This window comes from Dipteris shenzhenensis, chromosome 26 (genome assembly GCF_047967505.1).
Source record: "Dipteris shenzhenensis isolate YYH24624 ecotype China chromosome 26, Dip_SZ_1.0, whole genome shotgun sequence".
Lineage (NCBI taxonomy): Eukaryota > Viridiplantae > Streptophyta > Polypodiopsida > Gleicheniales > Dipteridaceae > Dipteris > Dipteris shenzhenensis.
The window spans coordinates 30577523-30597057 of NC_141621.1; the positions used below are offsets into that span (position 1 = coordinate 30577523).

Below are 19535 nucleotides of genomic sequence, written 5' to 3' on the forward strand. Positions count from 1 at the left end.
ACACAAAAACAGCTGCTTCCCATTAAAACACCGCGTCCGCAGCACTGAGCAGCCTCTTCTATTCTGTCCACAGCCTGGGCTCCACAAATCCCCACACATTCTCTCGACTCCCACTCTACACCAGAACCGCCATTCCTCTTCCCTATATATACTCTCCTTCATCACTTGCTTTCTCTCCACCACCTTCTTCTCATTTCCATTGCCTGTCGCCTCCCTCCCCTCCTCCTCCTTCCCTCCTTTGCCTGCCTTGCCTCCGCATCTTCTCCCCCATTCCTCTGCCTCTTCCTGCTCCCCATGTCACCTCCTTCCATCCTCCTCCTCCTCCTTGCTGTCCTCTCTTTGCTTGCACCCCTCCCTCTCCAAACCTCTGCCCTTGCCTCCTCCTTCACGGACGACTTCTATGTCACCTACGGCAATGCAGACCACGCCAGGACTGTCGACAATGGCCGCGTGATGCAGCTCTCGTTGGACCAATTTTCAGGTACCGTTCTTGCTCTGCGGGATAGCTTTTCGCCCACTTTGAGTATTGCTTTAGACAGGGCACGACAAGCAGCGATGACGAAATATGTGGCAGCGTAACAGTTGCTCATGTTCGTACTTTTCTCCTCTTGATCGATGCAGCGTCCGGGTTTGCCTCCAAGAATCGATACCTGTTCGGAAGCATTGATATGCAAATCAAGCTCGTTCCTGGCAATTCTGCCGGCACTGTCACCGCCTACTATGTCAGTTCTCCTCCAAACTCAAACATGTTCTTGTATACGCTGCCTTCCTTTCTTGTTGGCCCCCACGCAACGCTGTTTGCTAGATAGTCACTCGTGGGTCTTGCAGCTGTCGTCCGAGACTACCAATCATGACGAACTGGACTTCGAGTTCCTGGGCAACGTTTCCGGCCAGCCTTATATCCTGCAGACCAACGTCTTTTCCAATGGCGTGGGTGGGAGGGAACAACGAATCTATTTGTGGTTCGACCCTACGACCGACTTCCACACATACTCTGTGCTATGGAATCCTCAGCACATCATGTAAGTCCCTTCCCCTCAACTTGCTCTGCACCAGCGATAGCAATCGCTCTTTTTACTTGCTCCTGACGCTCGCATTTCCTCTGAATGCAGTGTCTCTGTGGATGGAACTCCTATCCGAACGTTCGCCAACAATGAAGCGGTTGGCGTCCCCTATCTTAATAAGCAACCAATGCGGATATATTCCAGCATCTGGAACGGAGATAGCTGGGCAACCAGGGGTGGATTAGTCAAAATTGATTGGACCCAAGCACCTTTCGTTGCATCCTTCACCAACTACAAGTTGGATGCGTGCGTAGAATCCGCAGCTCCAACGTGTTCTTCTGGAAAATGGTGGAACCAGGCGACCTATCAGACGCTGGATACTGAGCAGGAAAGTAAACTTCAATGGGTGGAACAAAATTACATGATATACAACTACTGCACTGATGTGAAAAGATATCCCGTCGCCCCTGCAGAATGCACGCGAACGCCTCAATGAGCCTCAATGCTGGCACCTCAATGAGCCCCAATGACCAGCATTAAAAACAGCGGGTACCTCCCAGTTTTGACCAATGGGTGTAGGAAATTATATGTTATACAACTATTGGTGCACTCGGATTACCTCGGTAGCTCCCAGTTTTGATCGTGGATTCTTTTGATTCAAAACACAATAAAATTGAGGGTAGAAAACCCTTGTAGCCAATGTATATCGACATGATTTGAAATATAGCCCATTCTTTTAAGATTCATTACTGCCACACCTGCCCGAAAAAAACGTCCTTTATTGCATTTAGCACCATCTAAAATTTCAGAGTCTTCATAATACCAAGTAAGGTTTTGAATAATCTAGTAGCAAAATTGACTAATGTGTGTGAACGGTTGGAGGGTGGTATAAAATTGACTAATGTGTATTTTGTAGTATTAAAACTGACTAATGTGTGTTTTGAAATGGAAAGGTTTGGAGGGTGTCCTAATTAAGATTGGCTAAAAGAAGGCTTTTGGCTCCTCAAGTGTATTGAATGTAGAGAGTATAGTGAGGTTTCAACTTGTCTCCCTCTTTTCCCTCATCCCCCCCCCCCCCAAAAAAAAATTGACACAATTGGAAGCCTCCATTCATTAAAGCATTCAAAGTTCTCAATTGCATTTAATGAACATTTTTGGGGGTTAAAAAAAAAGAAAAGACTTAGTCATAACCCTCTCTCCTATTGTTGTCTCCTCACCCCCCCTTGCCCTTATTCTTTTTAGTTTCAAAATTCTCAATTGCATTTACTAAAGACAAACTCTTTTCTGTATTTTGAGAATGAAACGGTTGGTCAAAACTTGAAAAAAGTTCAAGATCTACATAAAAAGGACAGTAAACAAAACATGCTCAGCAGCTTCATACACAACTTAGAGCGTCCAAATAAAAGCTTATTGACCACATGAATTTTGCCTTTGATAACCCAATTATAACGACGAAAAGTTTTTTTAGTCCAACCAAAAGGTTAAGCTCGTCACTAAAAGACTTTCCCCTAACGTCAAAGGCCATCAATAACACGAGAGTTTCTCCAAACAAGAAGAATGTCTATAGGTTGTGGAGTTGATGCAAGCAAGAAGGAGAGCACATCATACACACGGTTGACACAAGACACATCAATAGTAGTCAGACTTCCTATGCTATCTTTGGCTATCTTTTTTCCTCGCAAATCATGATGCTGGTCAATTTCCATTTACATCTTATGTTTTATTTATTTATTTATATGTAAATATTTTTTTAGAGAGAGAGAGAGAGAGAGAGTAATGGTTGGAATAACAATCACCGTGCTAGTCCTAGTTGGGTATCTTTATAAGTGTGATACATTGAATGTGCTATGTGGTCTAAAGTCCCAATTCTAGCACATGAAAAGAAACCCCCAACCGAGCCACAATAGCAAATTGCTTGTGTTGCTGGTTAGGAATCTTGACTATGCATAACAATGATCAGTCATAGGATGTCTTCTTTCATGACTAGGGGCCAATGCATAATTAGGTGTAGCCATTTTTTGTGACGTTAGGGTGATTATGGATCAGAGCCAATATTCATTTGCTAGTTTCAGACACCATGCCGGGTGCATTGGTTGCAAAGGAAGATACACAAGTTTGACACATTATCTTTGTATGAAAGCCAGTGGATTAACCATATGGAGATTTTAAGTGGCACTTGATTGAGTGCATTCATGGAAATCTCCCACAATGTGATGTAAAGGATGGTGTGAAGGAGAAGCAATTTCTCTACGCAAATGAATTCAAGAAAGAAAACCCTGTGGAAATAAAATGGAGAAAATATGAAATGTCCCAGGTTGTAGGATTAGACAAGAAGAGATGGATATTCACATATAATACCACTCCATCGTGGGAGCTTATCGACCACATAGGAACATCCATCCCAAAATATGTGGTTCATAATTTTAGGGGATGACCAGAATTTGAGCGACTATGTTTGAGTGAGGGCTCTTGTTTATTTTTATATTCTAATGCCTGATTTATGTTGCAAAAGCAGCATGCATTTTTGTCTTTTATGTTTGATGTAAGAATTTCTCTTATTCAATTTACCTATATGTTGAATAGAGTGGAAAATATGATATTGTCTTTGCATATGTTAGACCTTTGCCACTAGAACTTTTTGCACACACATAGAGAAGATGCATTTCATTTGGACTTATTATTTTCTCTCAGATCATTTGAGGAGGAAGTATAGTGAGCTTCAGGAATCCTCTCTTGAAAGGATTTACCCAGCTTAGATCTCCACTCCACTATTCTATTATTGCACTGGCTAGGCCAAACATGACTCATTGCTGGGGGCACATTCAAACTTTCATTCTCCTCAGCTTTCTGCAACTGATCCTTTTCAAGATTTTTAATAAAAGTTCAAAAAAATTCCCACATAATTTTTCCTATATCTAGGTGAACGACCAACACACGAAGGATAGATAGATCCACAATCCATGTATGGGCTATAGACGTATTGAACTATGTAAAACCTAGTATGTTCACCTAATATTGAGAATTCAAGAATATTACGTTAGAACAATTTTACCAAATATAGAATAAGTCCTTAGCTCACCCTCTATATGGAATATCTACAAGAGGCATGTGATACATATTTTGCATGATTGTGCTACACTCCAATAAGGACAGATGTTGAATTTTCTTCTATAATAAAGGGGAGCAAGTGCAGTACTCTTAATTTTCTCAAGAGTGATCAAACTTTTTCTAGCCTTAAAATTTAAGGAAAATAACTTTGATTTCCATATATCTCGTAGTAGCTGAGGGTCAAAGCACTGAAGGACCTATATGACATCAACTTAGGAGTCAAAAAGCTCAAGATTCTTATGCTATCAATTATAATAGTTGAATGCCAAACAAAGAGTGTACTTTAACCTACCCATCTGATCTAATATTCTTATTTACCCTACCCCTTCTTTTGTCAGCTTTTATCTCATCCATGGAAACTATAGCTGTAATCCTCTCTAGTGATTTCTTAACATCCTTACTAAATTCAACCTATACCACATTGCAAAAGCAAAGAGAGTGTACCACCATACAAAGATACATAATTTATGAGACAATAACCCAAAAAATCAACATGGTCCATGGAAATTAGAAAAGACAATGGCATTTCTCTCTACTTTAAGGGTACCATCCTACATTCCCTTTCAACTCCCTAGTTCTTGAATTGTTTATGACACTGTTAATTTCAGTGACATCAGTCTTTAAACCCATAAATCTAGCATAATATGTAATAGGTCACATAATAGATTTAGGAATATAATGCCCACACAAGAGATTTTGGAATATTATGAGTGCCCAAGGGACTCTTGTGTCTATACCTAAGACTCTCTATACATAAACTAAATTGTGTATCTTTATCACCGTATGTATTCATGTAGATCATTTCCATTAACTTTGTCATCATACTCATTGTCCTCCATTGTTTTCCCATTTTTTGACCATTCCCCCTCTAAAAATGTACCTCCTTTCCTTGCCTTTCTTAGGTTTCCCATCATCTTCCACGTCAAGATGTACCTCCTTCCCTTGTCTCCCTTAGCATTCCCATCATCGTCCATCTCAAGATATACCTCTTTTCCTTGCCTCCCTTAGCTTCCCATCATCCTCCAACCTCCTCTCTGTGTCTCCCTTAGCTTTCCCATCATCCTCCATACATTCATATATGCCTTAGGATCTTTGAAAATATGATTTCAATGGCTTTGGTACTGACATAATGAAAACGAGTGTCCCAACCTATGGCTATGCATTGCATGAACTCTAGATTGATGTTGCAAGATGATCTTCTTGTCCACATGATCATATTGCACTAGACTCCCTTGTTTTTTGACATCTGTAGCTCTTTGCCTCCCCTTTGTCCCCTCTCTCAATTCTTAGTGTTCACCAACAAGCACCACCACCAGCTCCACACAAAGGTACATGAGTGCATTGGCCCTCAACTACACACAACATGAGCACAAGGTTCATTACTATATTGGATCAACAAACACCTTCATGGGCACTAACAATGCTTTGTACCAGTTAATCACTCATAGTATGACTCTCAGAAAAGTCTCGTTGCCTCTCACACTCGACCTATTACCTCTAACTTTCACACTGACTCATACTCTCTAACTTGACCTATTACCACTAACTTTCACACTGACTCACACTCTCTAACTTACAACCTCATTTTGACTCTCTTGCTCTCACTTTCTCTCCCTCGTTCTCTAAGTCTCTCCTTGATTCTCACTCTTGAGCTCCCCTCATTATCACTTTTGCTCTCTCACTCCTCTACTCCCTCATTCTCACTCTCCAACATGTACTCACTCCCTCGCTCATGCCGATGCTCTCAATCTCACTCACTCTCACACTCTCCCTCCTCCCCATTCTCACTCTTGCTGCTTCCACACTCTCATACTCCATACAACTTGCTCTTGCTCCCTCCCACTCACTATTCCAATTTCCTTGACTCTTGCCTCCCTCACTCTACCTTTGGCCTTGTTCTACTCGGCTCGGTGGCCTCTACCCTCGATCTTGTTCCATACTCATCCAAGCTCGATGGCCTCCCACATCTTGGATCCATTGGGGCCTGCCCTCCCTCCCATTACTCAACTAGATCAATTGGCGCATCTTAGGGATTTCTAATTTTTGAGCAAAACCATCTGAGCATTTGAGCAAATTGGATCAGAATGTAGTTTTTTTGTGTCAAAGTTTATGAAAACAATCCAAGTGTATGGACCCCTTTTGTAAAGAAAGGGGTCATATTGCTTAAGAAAAGAAATGGATATCCTCATTTCTGACTAAACAAGTTTTCTAACTCTTGAAGTTCATGAAATGAGGCCATGATTATGAAACCGTTTTGTAAATGAAGGGTCCATATTGCTCAATAAAAGAAGTGGTTATCCTTGTAAACTAATAAACCACAACAACCAATAACCAAAAAACAAATCTTCAAATAAGTTTTCAATCTATGCAAATGAAAATGAAGACATGATTTATCACAGAAGACATGTTCAAACTTTTGTGATGTAAAATCATCCTTCAAAATGTCCTACCACAATTATCAAGTGGAGAATAATTAGCACACTATCCTTGTGGTTCAAATTACTTATGGAAAAAAGGATTTCTTATATCCAATCCAAGGTGCAAAAGGAAATGTAACAAATATAGCCAAATTTTAAGTCAATATTTTACACTCATAGTTTGGTATTTTGCTACTAGTTGTGTTGAGTTCATGTTATTTCAAATAAGTTACCTACAAAGCGTCCTGCCACAATTACCAACAAGTGGAGAAACAAACCAAAAATTTATACAAGGAGAAATGTAAAAGGCTCCAAAAACATTGTTCTTGTGGTTCAAAATCTTCATGGAAAAAAGGATTATTATAGATATCTTTTCATTTTGTATTCAACATCATGAAGGTTCAGTCTTCAAAAAAATACTATTTTTGTGGTTCAAAATCCTCATGGAAAAAGGATTATTATAATAGCCCTTCCATTTTCTATTGACCATCATGAAAGTACAGTCTCCAAAAACTAAACCTCAAGGCATGCGGGACAATGCCTGGAATATCTCTTTTTTACTCAGGGTGGCTTAGTGAACAAACATTATTTCTGCTATCCAATCCAAGGTATGAAAGGAAGATGTAATAAATATGTTTGCATGGAATATAGGCATCCAATTTGCATGATCATCCAATGAAGTCTTCACAATTGCAAGAAGGAAATGGAGAAATGTCAACCTTGTATTCAATACCTTTTTGCATTGATCCTTCTGTAGAAACAATGAACTCAGCATGCTCCATGGCCTTCACGACTGTTGCATCCTTAACAATGCATTTCATGACCAATGACCTCTGAATTCTATCTTCCATTTCTTTGGAGATTTTGTTTTGCCATCTAATTGCTTTGCCATCTCGATGCCGAGGTCGATCTTCATGCAATACTATTGTTTCATCATGGGCTTGAATTGGTGAAGCACAACTTGCACCCACCATCGGAGTTGACACTCCTAATATGACAAACCCTGAGTTTGTCAACCTGGCAATCTCTACACTTGTCAAGGATGTTCCTGATTGAACCTTCCACCTTCCTGGTGATGGTCCTGGAATACCTATAATGCTAGTTGATGGCTTCCACGTGTGGGTTACATCATTTCCACAAAACCAAATCATTTGGGAGCACACTCCAATTGGTGTTTGAATCCTCCCAAAGAATGATGGTGCAACAACTCCACGTTGACTTTCACGATCCTTTATATTGACAAGCTTGCTACATTTTCCTCCTTGTCCAAGCCAATCCTGGCAACGGACTTGGCTTGTTACCGGAACTCTTCATAATGCCCAATTTGCATCATGCACTTCATATTCTTGTACACTCTTGGAATCATCATCCTCAAAACTCTCTGTTGCAAATTTAGTACTAGATTTTGGAGACATGGAGTATCTTTTCTTATTTGCATAACTATACTCAGGGCGGTGACTATCATCCTCACATATATTTGAAGGCATTGACTTTGGCCTTTTCCTTCGCACAGTCTTGTCATCTCCATCATTAAAACATACTTTAGATGCAACACCCATTTCCTTTGCAACATCACTTGTTAGATCAACAATTGTTTTGGCACTAATGTTAATCCGAGATTTTGAAGATCTTTTTTTAAAGGTCTCTAGACTCGGTCCACTTCCGATGAGCTGGCCCTTCAAAAAAGATGTGTATCTAGAGCTTTGTAAAATTGCATTTGAGAGGTCACTAATAGAGGCATTGTAGAGACCAACATATATGACATGGTTCAATCCAGCCCTCCAACTACCATGAATAGACTCTACTAGATTTGGTCGAGGTATCAAGTACTTCTTGTTATCTAACATACTCTGCAAACCAAGAATTGCAGAGATTGTAATGGCAAAATTACATTATTAACATGATTTTAAAAAAATTCAAGAGAAATACAAAACCAACCTCTAATGTAGTGGCCCCAATGGGAAATCCTAGCATGCCACCATGCAAACCAAGTTTCAAGCCATGGCAAGTCTGAATCACTTGCATGGCCTGCATTCCACCATGCCCTTAGGCTTCTCATTTCGACTTCTGCAGCTTGCTCTATAGAGGCATCCTTCCAACGTCTACATCGGATTTTAAATTCCTCTTGCCTGCCAACTTTTATACATGCCTTTGCATGGGAATGAAGACTTTGCTCCCAATGGAAAAGGCAAGAACACTCTTTCCCTTCCATTATATTGTTAGGGCCACTGTTGAAAGTGGCACATATAGCTCTCCAGTTGGCTTGGGCCTCATCTGCCATGAACTTTTTGAAATCTACATTGTCAAACCCTTCTGAAACCATTACTTTGTTGAGAGTATCCCAAAATAGAATTTGTGCGTTAGTATCTTCCACCTTGAAGTCACAAGTTGCAATTGTTTACAACTCTTGGATAAAAGGATTATACACATGGCAAGCCATGGTAGTCCAATCTTTCATTCGCTTTAAAAAGTCAAACAACACCCAACAATGACCCAATTCTCCTTCGGGTCTCATTTTATTTATCAAATCAACCCTTGAACGAGAACCTTGGGCAGACATTTTAAATACATGACACCTGCTAAATGAACTATGTTGCAATTGTCTAGGAAACACTACACTTTGGAAATAATTATATCTACAATGTCTTTTCAAGTATAAAATTCCATCTAGCCCATCTGACACAGGTCGAGAGTCACGTCGACCCTTCTCAATCCATCTTGATAATCTATACACAGACATAAAGTTGGTCAATATTCATTGTAATAACATACTTTAATAAACCAATGCAATAACAAATATTATGGTAATTACCTTCTTTTGTCAAGCAAAGGTTCACATTGTTTTAGCAAATCTTGTAGCTCAACATCCGACATCTTAATCCCATCTTGCACTTTCTTAGACAATAAAGTTTCCATAATAATGTCTTGGACAATTATATTTTGTATCCCTTTAGGGCATACAGCACCACCAACCCTCACCATTTCAGAAACTTTGGTTTTAATGGCATCCTTTGTTCTCCTAGTCAAACCATCTCCAATGGGATGGTTATGATGGCCATGGTGTATGACTGCATGAGTAAGATTCACACCATCTCTACATTCTTGCATGTAGAGTAACATTTCACAGTAACATCTCTCTGCTCTTCTCCTCTGCTTTTGTCAACACCCTTGATGGCATTAGTAAAATCACCTTGTAAATGTGGTTTTGTTTTTGTCCAAAAGACTCTTTTGGTTTTTTTCACTTTCAAGTTAGGTCATGCCTTTGGGTTGTCTCTATCAATCATATGTTTCCACAAACTTTTTGACACATTTTTGAATACATGCATTGGGTCCAATAGATATGTGACTTTATGTTGCCTCCCAATCCAGCTCTGTTAACCCAGTATGAGAAGGATGACTTTGCTTGTCAAAAGGGCTTAGAGGAGGAGAAAAAAAAAGTATGGCTACTAGTGAAATAGATAAATTGTAGTCATATAGGAGAGAGCTAACAGACTTTCAAAGTGAGATATCTTCACGTGTGGCTCATTATGGACGATTTCCACCCCAGGAAGTGCAAGCCATTTGGAATAAACAAAGTGTTATGCAGGAGAAAATTTATCAATCCTTACTTCTCTTCTGTAATCTTAACTACATCGATGAGGATGAGATGAGCTCAGCTCTTGAATGGGTTGAATTTAGGATAGAGAGAGAAAATAGATATGCCTTCCAGTGAGAGGCTTATTGTAACTTTTGGTGTTTTTCAACACCTTTATAAATATTGTGAGAGTTTGCTACTTCCACTTGTAACTTTTGAAAGTGTTCCCTAAACACTATTGCAAATATGAAGAGAGTTTACAATTGCTAAATCTTATTTTTTTGTGTAACTTATCTCAGGCTTATTGTAACTTTTGGTGTTTGTCAACACCTTTATAAATATGGTGAGAGTTTCCTTAATACTATAACTTTTGAAGGTGTCTATTAACACCATTAAATATTAAGAGAGTTTACAACTGCTGAATCTTATTTTTTCATGTAGCTTATCTAGGCTACGTTAAATTTTATAATTTTAGTTTCATCTCCTTTAAAACTATATAAAAAAATGCTTGTTTTTATGTTTTTATATATGCTTTGAAGATTGGGTTTCTCTTAAGTTTTATCCGAAAACTAGTCCAAAAGTATATGTAAAAATGAATTTATACATTGACAAGTCCAAAATTAATGAAATAAGTGTTTATCGAGGTTAGATGGCTATTGGCCAGTTGGCCGGATGAAGGTGCCAGAGCTCATTTGCATAGCGTTTTGTATAAAACTTCGTTTGGTGGTTTTTGAGTAATATCACTACTACACATGCATCCTATTGCAACGTTTACATACCGACGATTAGCGCCCGCTTAGCGTTAATCGTCGGTATAAAAATCGGGTGTCATAAATCATCGCTATATAGCGACTTTTAATAAGCGTCGCTATATAGCGACGTTAGTAAAAGTCGCTATATAGCGACTTTTAAAAGTCGCTATATAGCGACGTTAGTAAAAGTCTCTATATAGCGACTTTTACTAACGTCGCTATATAGCAACACTGAGACACTAAATTATAGCGACGTTTTACAGAGAGGTTTTTTTTTTTTTTTAGCCTTAAAATTTATTTTCTTCCAATGACAAAATTTTTTAAATTTTCATACATGTTTGAGCTCATAGAGAATTAAAAAATGAGAGCATGTACATCAAGCCTTTGAAGCTCATATATTCATGTCCAAGTTTGAGATGAGAAAAATCAAATTAAATAAGAGCATTTACATCAACTGTTTCATCTTGAGCCAAGTCTAAGGCGCCAAGCAAGTCTATCTCCAACTCTATACCGAGTTGATCTCCTATATCATCATCGTACTCTAGCATCGTACGTTCACCTAAAAGTATTTGATCATCTTCTTCAATTAAGCTTAAGTGTGGTGATTGATCTTGACGATTGTTGTCTTCCTCATCAATATCGTGATCTCCATCCTCCTCCCGTGCGATGTCATTATGCGCATCTTCCTCTTGCCTCATATGGTGATCTACATCTTCTTCGCTAGATTCATCAATTGGATCCGGATTTGGTAGTGGCATCTCCATATCCACATCTCGATCTTCAAAAATCTGCTTACTTCGTGGTGCAACTTGGATCACGTACCACCATCTTGGATCAGAACGATCCGGATGAAAAACCACCTATATTGAAGATGAAAAATCATGTGCCAAATGTCGTCAATTATATATATATCAATGGACTTAAAAAACGAAAGCTTCGACTAATTAAATCATTAGTATGCACCTGCTCACAGTGCTCGGGAAGAACAAAAGTATCACTTTCATCGGTCCAATGTTTGGTGGAGTCTATTGCAAAGAGACCGCTACCATCTTTTCTCACAGTTGCATGGGGACCGTTGTAAGTAGTTCTAAACCATTTTACATCAAGAATGAAAATAGTAAATCGTCTGAAATCAATTTCATAGATGTCGCGTATGGTTCCACAATAATCCAACTGTGAGGAGAGAAGATTGGTATCCGAAGCACTTGCTCGGCTATCTTGTGTGAAGTTAGCCATGACTCCACAATCATACGTGACTCTCTTTGAATCGATGCGTTCTATGCGAAAATGTCGTCCATATGACCATAATGCACTGTACTTTTTGTACTGTAAAAGAGCATCATTAAAACAATGAAGATGCACCTATTTTATAGCATATATTGCCACAAATAATTACTTAATTACATCAAGAGATAAGAAACTTACATGCACCATACATCCAGATGATAACTCCCGCTCGCGCTCGTTTATTGTCTCTCCATCACGTTCGGCTTTACGTATAGCTAGTTGTAGCCAATCAAGTGACATGTGAGTAGGGAGAAGAGCCAGATCTCATGGATATGGTTGTGATCGCCTGTACATTACTCTGAATCTCGTCCTTGCATTTATTCTTTCTGCTTTGGCCACTTCATATCTCTCAATCCACTTCTGCATCTCAGGGCTATTGAGGATACAAAACTTATTGAATTTCTCCATTTTCTCTTCGCTCATCTTTCTTTCAATCCCTTTTCCTTGGGGGACCTCGCCAATGATGCGATCATCATCCTTGTTGTGCCAAGCTTGCGGCATATCAGGATCCGTGGATGCAAGAAACTCTGTGATATATACTAATGACTCTTGCACAAGCCATCCCTCTGCCATGCTTGCTTCTGGTCTTGCTCTTTGTCTTACAAACCCCTTTAAAGTTTTCATAAACCGCTCGAGAAAAAACATCCATCGATTATGAACGGTACCTGCTATAGCCACCTCATCAACTATGTGCACAAGCAAGTGGACTTGAGTTGTCATAATGCTTGAGGGAAAGTGCTTCTCAAGCAAGCATACGGCTTCGATGGATTCCACCCTAGCCTTCTCGATGCTCGATATAGAGATCTCTTTTTGAGATATCCACCTATTTCACATGTCCATGCATATGTGAGATATTTGAGATATCCACCTATTTCACATGTCCATGAAGAAAATACATAATGCGAATTGATAGTAAGCATACCTCACAATACCACAGATCTTGAATATAGCATTTCTAACATCTTCTTGTAAGCACCCTTTTATTGTAATTGGAAGGATGAACTATCAAAGCAACAATGAAATCATGTCAACAATATAACATAATAATAATTACGCTAATGCATCACTATTATCGGTACACTAATTCTACTTAGAATACCTGTAAGACCTTGTGCCAATCATGGGACTTGAGGCCACTAAGCTTATTGTCCTTTGAAAATGCTCCTTTCAAGCAACGCATGTACCCTGTCGGTGTTTGAAAAGAGGCAATGTCTGCCTTGATCGCTGCCTCCTCCCTCGTAGAGAGGATCCACGTTGCTTTCGGGAGGACAACTTTTCCTGAAGCATGCACTTGGGGCCACAAACGAGACATCCTATTCATAGCACGCAAGTCTTCTCGCACTCCTCTCGAGTCCTTGGAACCAACCAAGTGTGCCCAAATGGTAGCCCCCACATTCTTAAAGATATGCATGGGATCCAAGAGATGATTGATTTGTAACTGACCCCAATAAGGAAGCTCGTGAAAGATCGATAGCCTCTTCATACCAGGAGGAGGTTCCTCTCCATTCTCCCTCCAAGCTTGAATCCAATCACTTGCTTTCAAATATGATGGTGGTGGATCAAGCTGACCTCCACGTGCGAGATGGTCGAGCGGAAGGTATCGAGCATGACCTTCATAAACATTTTTCCTCATGTGTTTGGAGTAGCATGCAAGCGATTTCAGAGCGGGTCCACAAACAGGACAAGCATGGTACCCACTTGTAACAAGCCCTGCACGCGTGCATGAATATGTTAGTACAAGACATGCGTGCAAAAGAGAGTAAAAAAAGCATAATCCCTCATTGTACATGTAAAGACATAACCACGTACCTGCGCACTCTCCATATCCTGGGTAGTCATGCATGGTCCACATCAAGATACCCCTGACGGAAATATCATTGGTATGCCTAGGAGCTCTGCAAATATCAAAGACCTGCACTCCTCTCCATAATATCTGTAACTCCTCTATCAAAGGTGCCATGTACACGTCCATGTTTCTTGCCTTGTACTTTCCTGGCACAAGTAGTGCAAGCATGAGATGTCCCTTTTTTATTGTTAGCCATGGTGGGATATTGTAATTCACCATGACTATGGGCCATGTCGACCAAGATGTCGAGCGTAACCCGAAAGGATTCACGCCGTCCATGGCTAGCCCAAGATGTAAGTTGCGTGGCTCTCTCGCAAAGTCCGGCCACTGATTATCTATGTGCTTCCAAGCCGCACAATCTGTGGGAATCCTCAATGTGTGATCAGTGGACCGATGAGATGCATGCCATGTCATCAACTCCGCTATGGATTTGCATCGAAACATGTGTTGTATTCTTGCAATGATGGGAAAGTGTCTTAAGACCTTTACCGGTATCCTCTCACCCTGCAAGTCATCTCTATATCGTTGTTCCCCACACTTTGGACAACTAGCCAAATCTCCATGCTCACGATGAAAGAGAATACAATCATTACGGCAAGCATGGATGGTATCATAATCCATACCCACCATTGTTAGCATCTTTTTCGCTTCATCTCTTGATGCGGGCATGGTATTTGGTGCAGGCAACATCTTTTGGAGCAACCTATGACAAAGACACTATCCAAATGATGATTCTCAAAACAAACAATATCCAAATAATGAGTCAATCAAATTAATGCAAGGGCTAACCTCATTAAGGCCGAGACACTTGTATCCGACCACCCATACTGTACTTGTAGATTCAAGATTGAGAGACAAGCACGTAGTTTAGACATCCTGGCACCCTCGTACAATTGTGTTGATTGCAACTCTCGCATTTTCACCTCAGACTCTGACATCACGTGTACGTGGGATGTAGTGCCCCTAAAAATGGAATCCATCATGTCGACCATACCCTCGTCGTCATTTGGGAGACTATAGTCTTGTTGAAAGTGAGAAGGTATATGTGTACCCTCGTCACCCTCGTCATCCTGTCATAAGCTCATTCGTGTAAATAGAAGATCTTCTAATTCTGGGTATACAATAAGATTGCGAACTTAAATAGCTTTGACTTACCGATGATCCATCAACATGTGCAACACCAACGGGGGGTACTGGTTCCGGCTCCTCCCCATACATCCGCAAGTGGCGCATGATAATACGACGTTGATGTCGTACTTCTCGCTTGCAATGAGTGCAATGACAATATAACCTCTCCGTAAGCCACTTCGTGCTCCCGGGCGTTGGCGCATCATCGGATGAGCTTCCACTCGTCCCTTCCATCTACACTTATAAAACCAAAACATAAGCATGAAGAGGAGATGTACACAATTATGAGCATAGCATGTTTAATTTGAGCTTCTCTTGAGGCTATATAAAAAGAATGACATCGCTATATAGTAAGGATTGAAACAAAAAATCCTATATAGTAAGGCTATGTAGTAAGAGGAGATATTGACAATTATAGGCATAGCATGTTTGAGCTTCACAGGAGGCCTCATTAAAAAATAAACAGTAAGCGTCGCTATATAGCGACGATTTTAATTTAAAGCGTCGCTATATAGCGACGTTTTAAATTAAAAACATCGCTATATAGCGACGAATAAGCGTCGCTATATAGCGATGCTGTGGGTTAAAACCCGAAACGTCGAAACCCACGGCGTTTTGCTCAAAGCTTTCCTAATCTCTCAAGTAAGCTCTCCAAAATCTCCTCCCACCTATTTTCACTGACCTCCCATCTATTCCAAGCAACCTCCTACCCTATTTCCCACTCCTCACCCTTCTCCTACCTCTTGTGCACCCTCTCTCTCCTTTTTCCCTCTTTGGTTTCCAGAAAGAAAGTTCTTCAAAAGGTGAGTTTCTTTCAACAATGTAGGTTGTTTGTTTGTTAGCTTTGGTTTTGTGAGTGTTTCTACTTGTATTGCTAAAGTTTTAAACTAGTTTTCATGCTTGATTAGAAAGGATTCAAACAAAAAACAAAATTTCAAGAAAGAAAGAAAGAAACTCACCTCTTCTTCTTGTATTTCTCTTCCTTCTCTTCCTTCTCTTCTCCTCAATCTCCTCCTTTCCTTGTCTCCTCAATCTTCTCTTTCCTTGTCTCCTTTCAAGAAGTTGCTTTTGTGATCTCCTCTTTCCACTAACATCTTATTTGAAAAAATGGGTTGTTTTCTCTCTTTTGTAGGGCCAGTCCACTACACCGAGCGGGACATAGTCTCTCTTTTGTGGGCCCAGTCCACTACACCGAGCGGGACATACTTTTACAGGTAAGTGCTTCCTCTTCTTTCCATTTAAGCTTTTTGTTATTTGCATTGGCCTGCAGCTAGCGCCTTAAGCGCTAGCTGCAGTGATGGGCGTAGGAACCCTCTCTTCCCCCTTCTCTTTTTCTCATTTTCCCCCTTCTCTTTTTTCCCTCTTCTCTTATTCTCTCTTTTCCCCTTCTCTCTTTCCTTTCCCCCTTATTCTCTATTTCCGCATCCCTCTTATTCTCTTATGCTTATGCTTCTCTCATTCCCCCTTCTCTATTTCCCCCTTCTCTCATTTGCATAAGCTCTTTTTCCGCAAGAGCTTATGCGGAAATAGAGAATGAGAGAAGCATATGCTTCTCTCATTCTCTTTTTCCGCACAAGCTCCTTCTCTTTTTCCGCATGACCATAAGCATGAGCTTATGCTTCTGCTTATGCATAAGCATAAGCATAAGCTCATGCTTATGCTCATTCATGAGCATGAGCTTATGCGTAAGTTTCCGCATAAGCTCCTTCTCTCATTCCGCATAAGCTCCTTCTCTATTTTCGCATGAGCATAAGCATGAGCTTATGCTTATGCCTATGCTTAAGCATAAGCATAAGCATAAGCTCATGCTTATGCTCATTCATGAGCATGAGCTTATGCGTAAGTTTCCGCATAAGCTCCTTCTCTCATTCCGCATAAGCTCCTTCTCTATTTCCGCATGAGCATAAGCATGAGCTTATGCTCATTCATGAGCATGAGCTTATGCGTAAGTTTCCGATTAAGCTTATGCGGAAATAGAGAATGAGAGAAGCTTATGCTTCTCTCATTCTCTTTTTCCGCATAAGCTCCTTCTCTCATTCCGCATAAGCTCCTTCTCTATTTCCGCATGAGCATAAGCATGAGCTTATGCTTATGCTTATGCATAAGCATAAGCATAAGCTCATGCTTATGCTCATTCATGAGCATGAGCTTATGCGTAAGTTTCCGCAAGAGCTTATGCGGAAATAGAGAATGAGAGAAGCATATGCTTCTCTCATTCTCTTTTTCCGCATAAGCTCCTTCTCTCATTCCGCATAAGCTCCTTCTCTATTTCTGCATGAGCATAAGCATGAGCTTATGCTTATGCTTATGCATAAGCATAAGCATAAGCTCATGCTTATGCTCATTCATGAGCATGAGCTTATGCGTAAGTTTCCGCAAGAGCTTATGCGGAAAAAGAGAATGAGAGAAGCATATGCTTCTCTCATTCTCTTTTTCTGCATAAGCTCCTTCTCTCATTCTGCATAAGCTCCTTCTCTATTTCCGCATGAGCATAAGCATGAGCTTATGCTTATGCTTATGCATAAGCATAAGCATAAGCTCATGCTTATGCTCATTCATGAGCATGAGCTTATGCGTAAGTTTCCGCAAGAGCTTATGCGGAAATAGAGAATGAGAGAAGCATATGCTTCTCTCATTCTCTTTTTCCGCATAAGCTCCTTCTCTCATTCCGCATGAGCATAAGCATGAGCTTATGCTTATGCTTATGCATAAGCATAAGCATAAGCTCATGCTTATGCTCATTCATGAGCATGAGCTTATGCGTAAGTTTCCGCAAGAGCTTATGCGGAAATAGAGAATGAGAGAAGCATATGCTTCTCTCATTCTCTTTTTCCGCATAAGCTCCTTCTCTCATTCCGCATAAGCTCCTTCTCTATTTCCGCATGAGCATAAGCATGAGATAAGCTCATGCTGCATAAGCATAAGCATAAGCTCATGCTCATGCATGAGCATGAGCATGAGCTTATGCTTATGCTTATGCATAAGCATAAGCATAAGCATGCGGAAATAGAGAAGGAGCTTATGCGGAATGAGAGAAGGAGCTTATCATGAGCTTATGTGCAAGTTTCCGCAAGAGCTTATGCGCAAGTTTCCGCAAGAGCTTATGCGCAAGTTTCCGCAAGTTTCCGCAAGCATAAGCATAAGCATAAGCATAAGCTCATGCTTATGCTCATGCAAGTTTCCGCAAGTTTCCGCATGAGCTCCTTCTCTTTTTCCGCATAAGCCCCTTCTCTTTTTCCGCATAAGCTCCTTCTCTATTTTCGCATGAGCATAAGCATAAGCATAAGCTCATGCTTATGCTCATGCATGAGCATGAGCTTATGCACAAGTTTCCGCAAGAGCTTATGCGCAAGTTTCCGCAAGTTTCCGCAAGCATAAGCATAAGCATAAGCATAAGCTCATGCTTATGCTCATGCAAGTTTCCGCAAGTTTCTGCATGAGCTCCTTCTCTTTTTCCGCATAAGCTCCTTCTCTCATTCCGCATAAGCTCCTTCTCTATTTCCGCATGAGCATAAGCATGAGCTTATGCTTATGCTTATGCATAAGCATAAGCATAAGCATAAGCTCATGCTTATGCTCATGCATGAGCATGAGCTTATGCGCAAGTTTCCGCAAGAGCTTATGCGCAAGTTTCCGCAAGTTTCCGCAAGTTTCCACAAGCATAAGCATAAGCATAAGCATAAGCTCATGCTTATGCTCATGCATGAGCATGAGCTTATGCGCAAGTTTCCGCAAGAGCTTATCCGCAAGTTTCCGCAAGTGCTCCTTCTCTTTTTCCGCATAAGCTCCTTCTCTTTTTCCGCATGAGCATAAGCATGAGCTTATGCTTATGCTTATGCATAAGCATAAGCATAAGCTCATGCTTATGCTCATGCGGAAAAAGAGAAGGAGCTTATGCATAAGCATAAGCATAAGCTCATGCTTATGCTCATGCGGAAAAAGAGAAGGAGCTTATGCGGAAAAAGAGAAGGAGCACTTGCGGAGCATAAGCATAAGCATAAGCTCATGCTTATGCTCATTCATGAGCATGAGCTTATGCGTAAGTTTCCGCAAGAGCTTATGCGGAAATAGAGAATGAGAGAAGCATATGCTTCTCTCATTCTCTTTTTCCGCATAAGCTCCTTCTCTCATTCCGCATAAGCTCCTTCTCTATTTCCGCATGAGCATAAGCGTGAGCTTATGCTTATGCTTATGCATAAGCATGAGCTTATGCTCATGCTTATGCTCATGCATGAGCATGAGCTTATGCTCATGCTTATGCTCATGCATGAGCATGAGCTTATGCGCAAGTTTCCGCAAGAGCTTATGCGCAAGTTTCCGCAAGTTTCCGCAAGAGCTTATGCATGAGCATGAGCTTATGCTTCTCTCCTTCTCTATTTCCGCATATGCGGAAACATGAGCATAAGCTCATGCTCACCC

At 40.6% G+C, this 19535-nt stretch overlaps 1 protein-coding gene across 1 annotated transcript; it reads left to right on the forward strand.

Annotated features, from left to right (window-relative positions):
• The first annotated feature begins 242 nt into the window (after window positions 1–242).
• LOC147884942 (xyloglucan endotransglucosylase/hydrolase protein 24-like) lies at window positions 243–1500 on the forward strand. Its single transcript, XM_087397238.1, has 4 exons — window positions 243–481; window positions 622–722; window positions 829–1022; window positions 1113–1500. The coding sequence occupies exons 1-4, from the start codon at window positions 295–297 to the stop codon at window positions 1498–1500; spliced, it is 870 nt and encodes a 289-aa protein (XP_087253364.1). The 5' UTR covers window positions 243–294.
• The last annotated feature ends 18035 nt before the right edge of the window (window positions 1501–19535 follow it).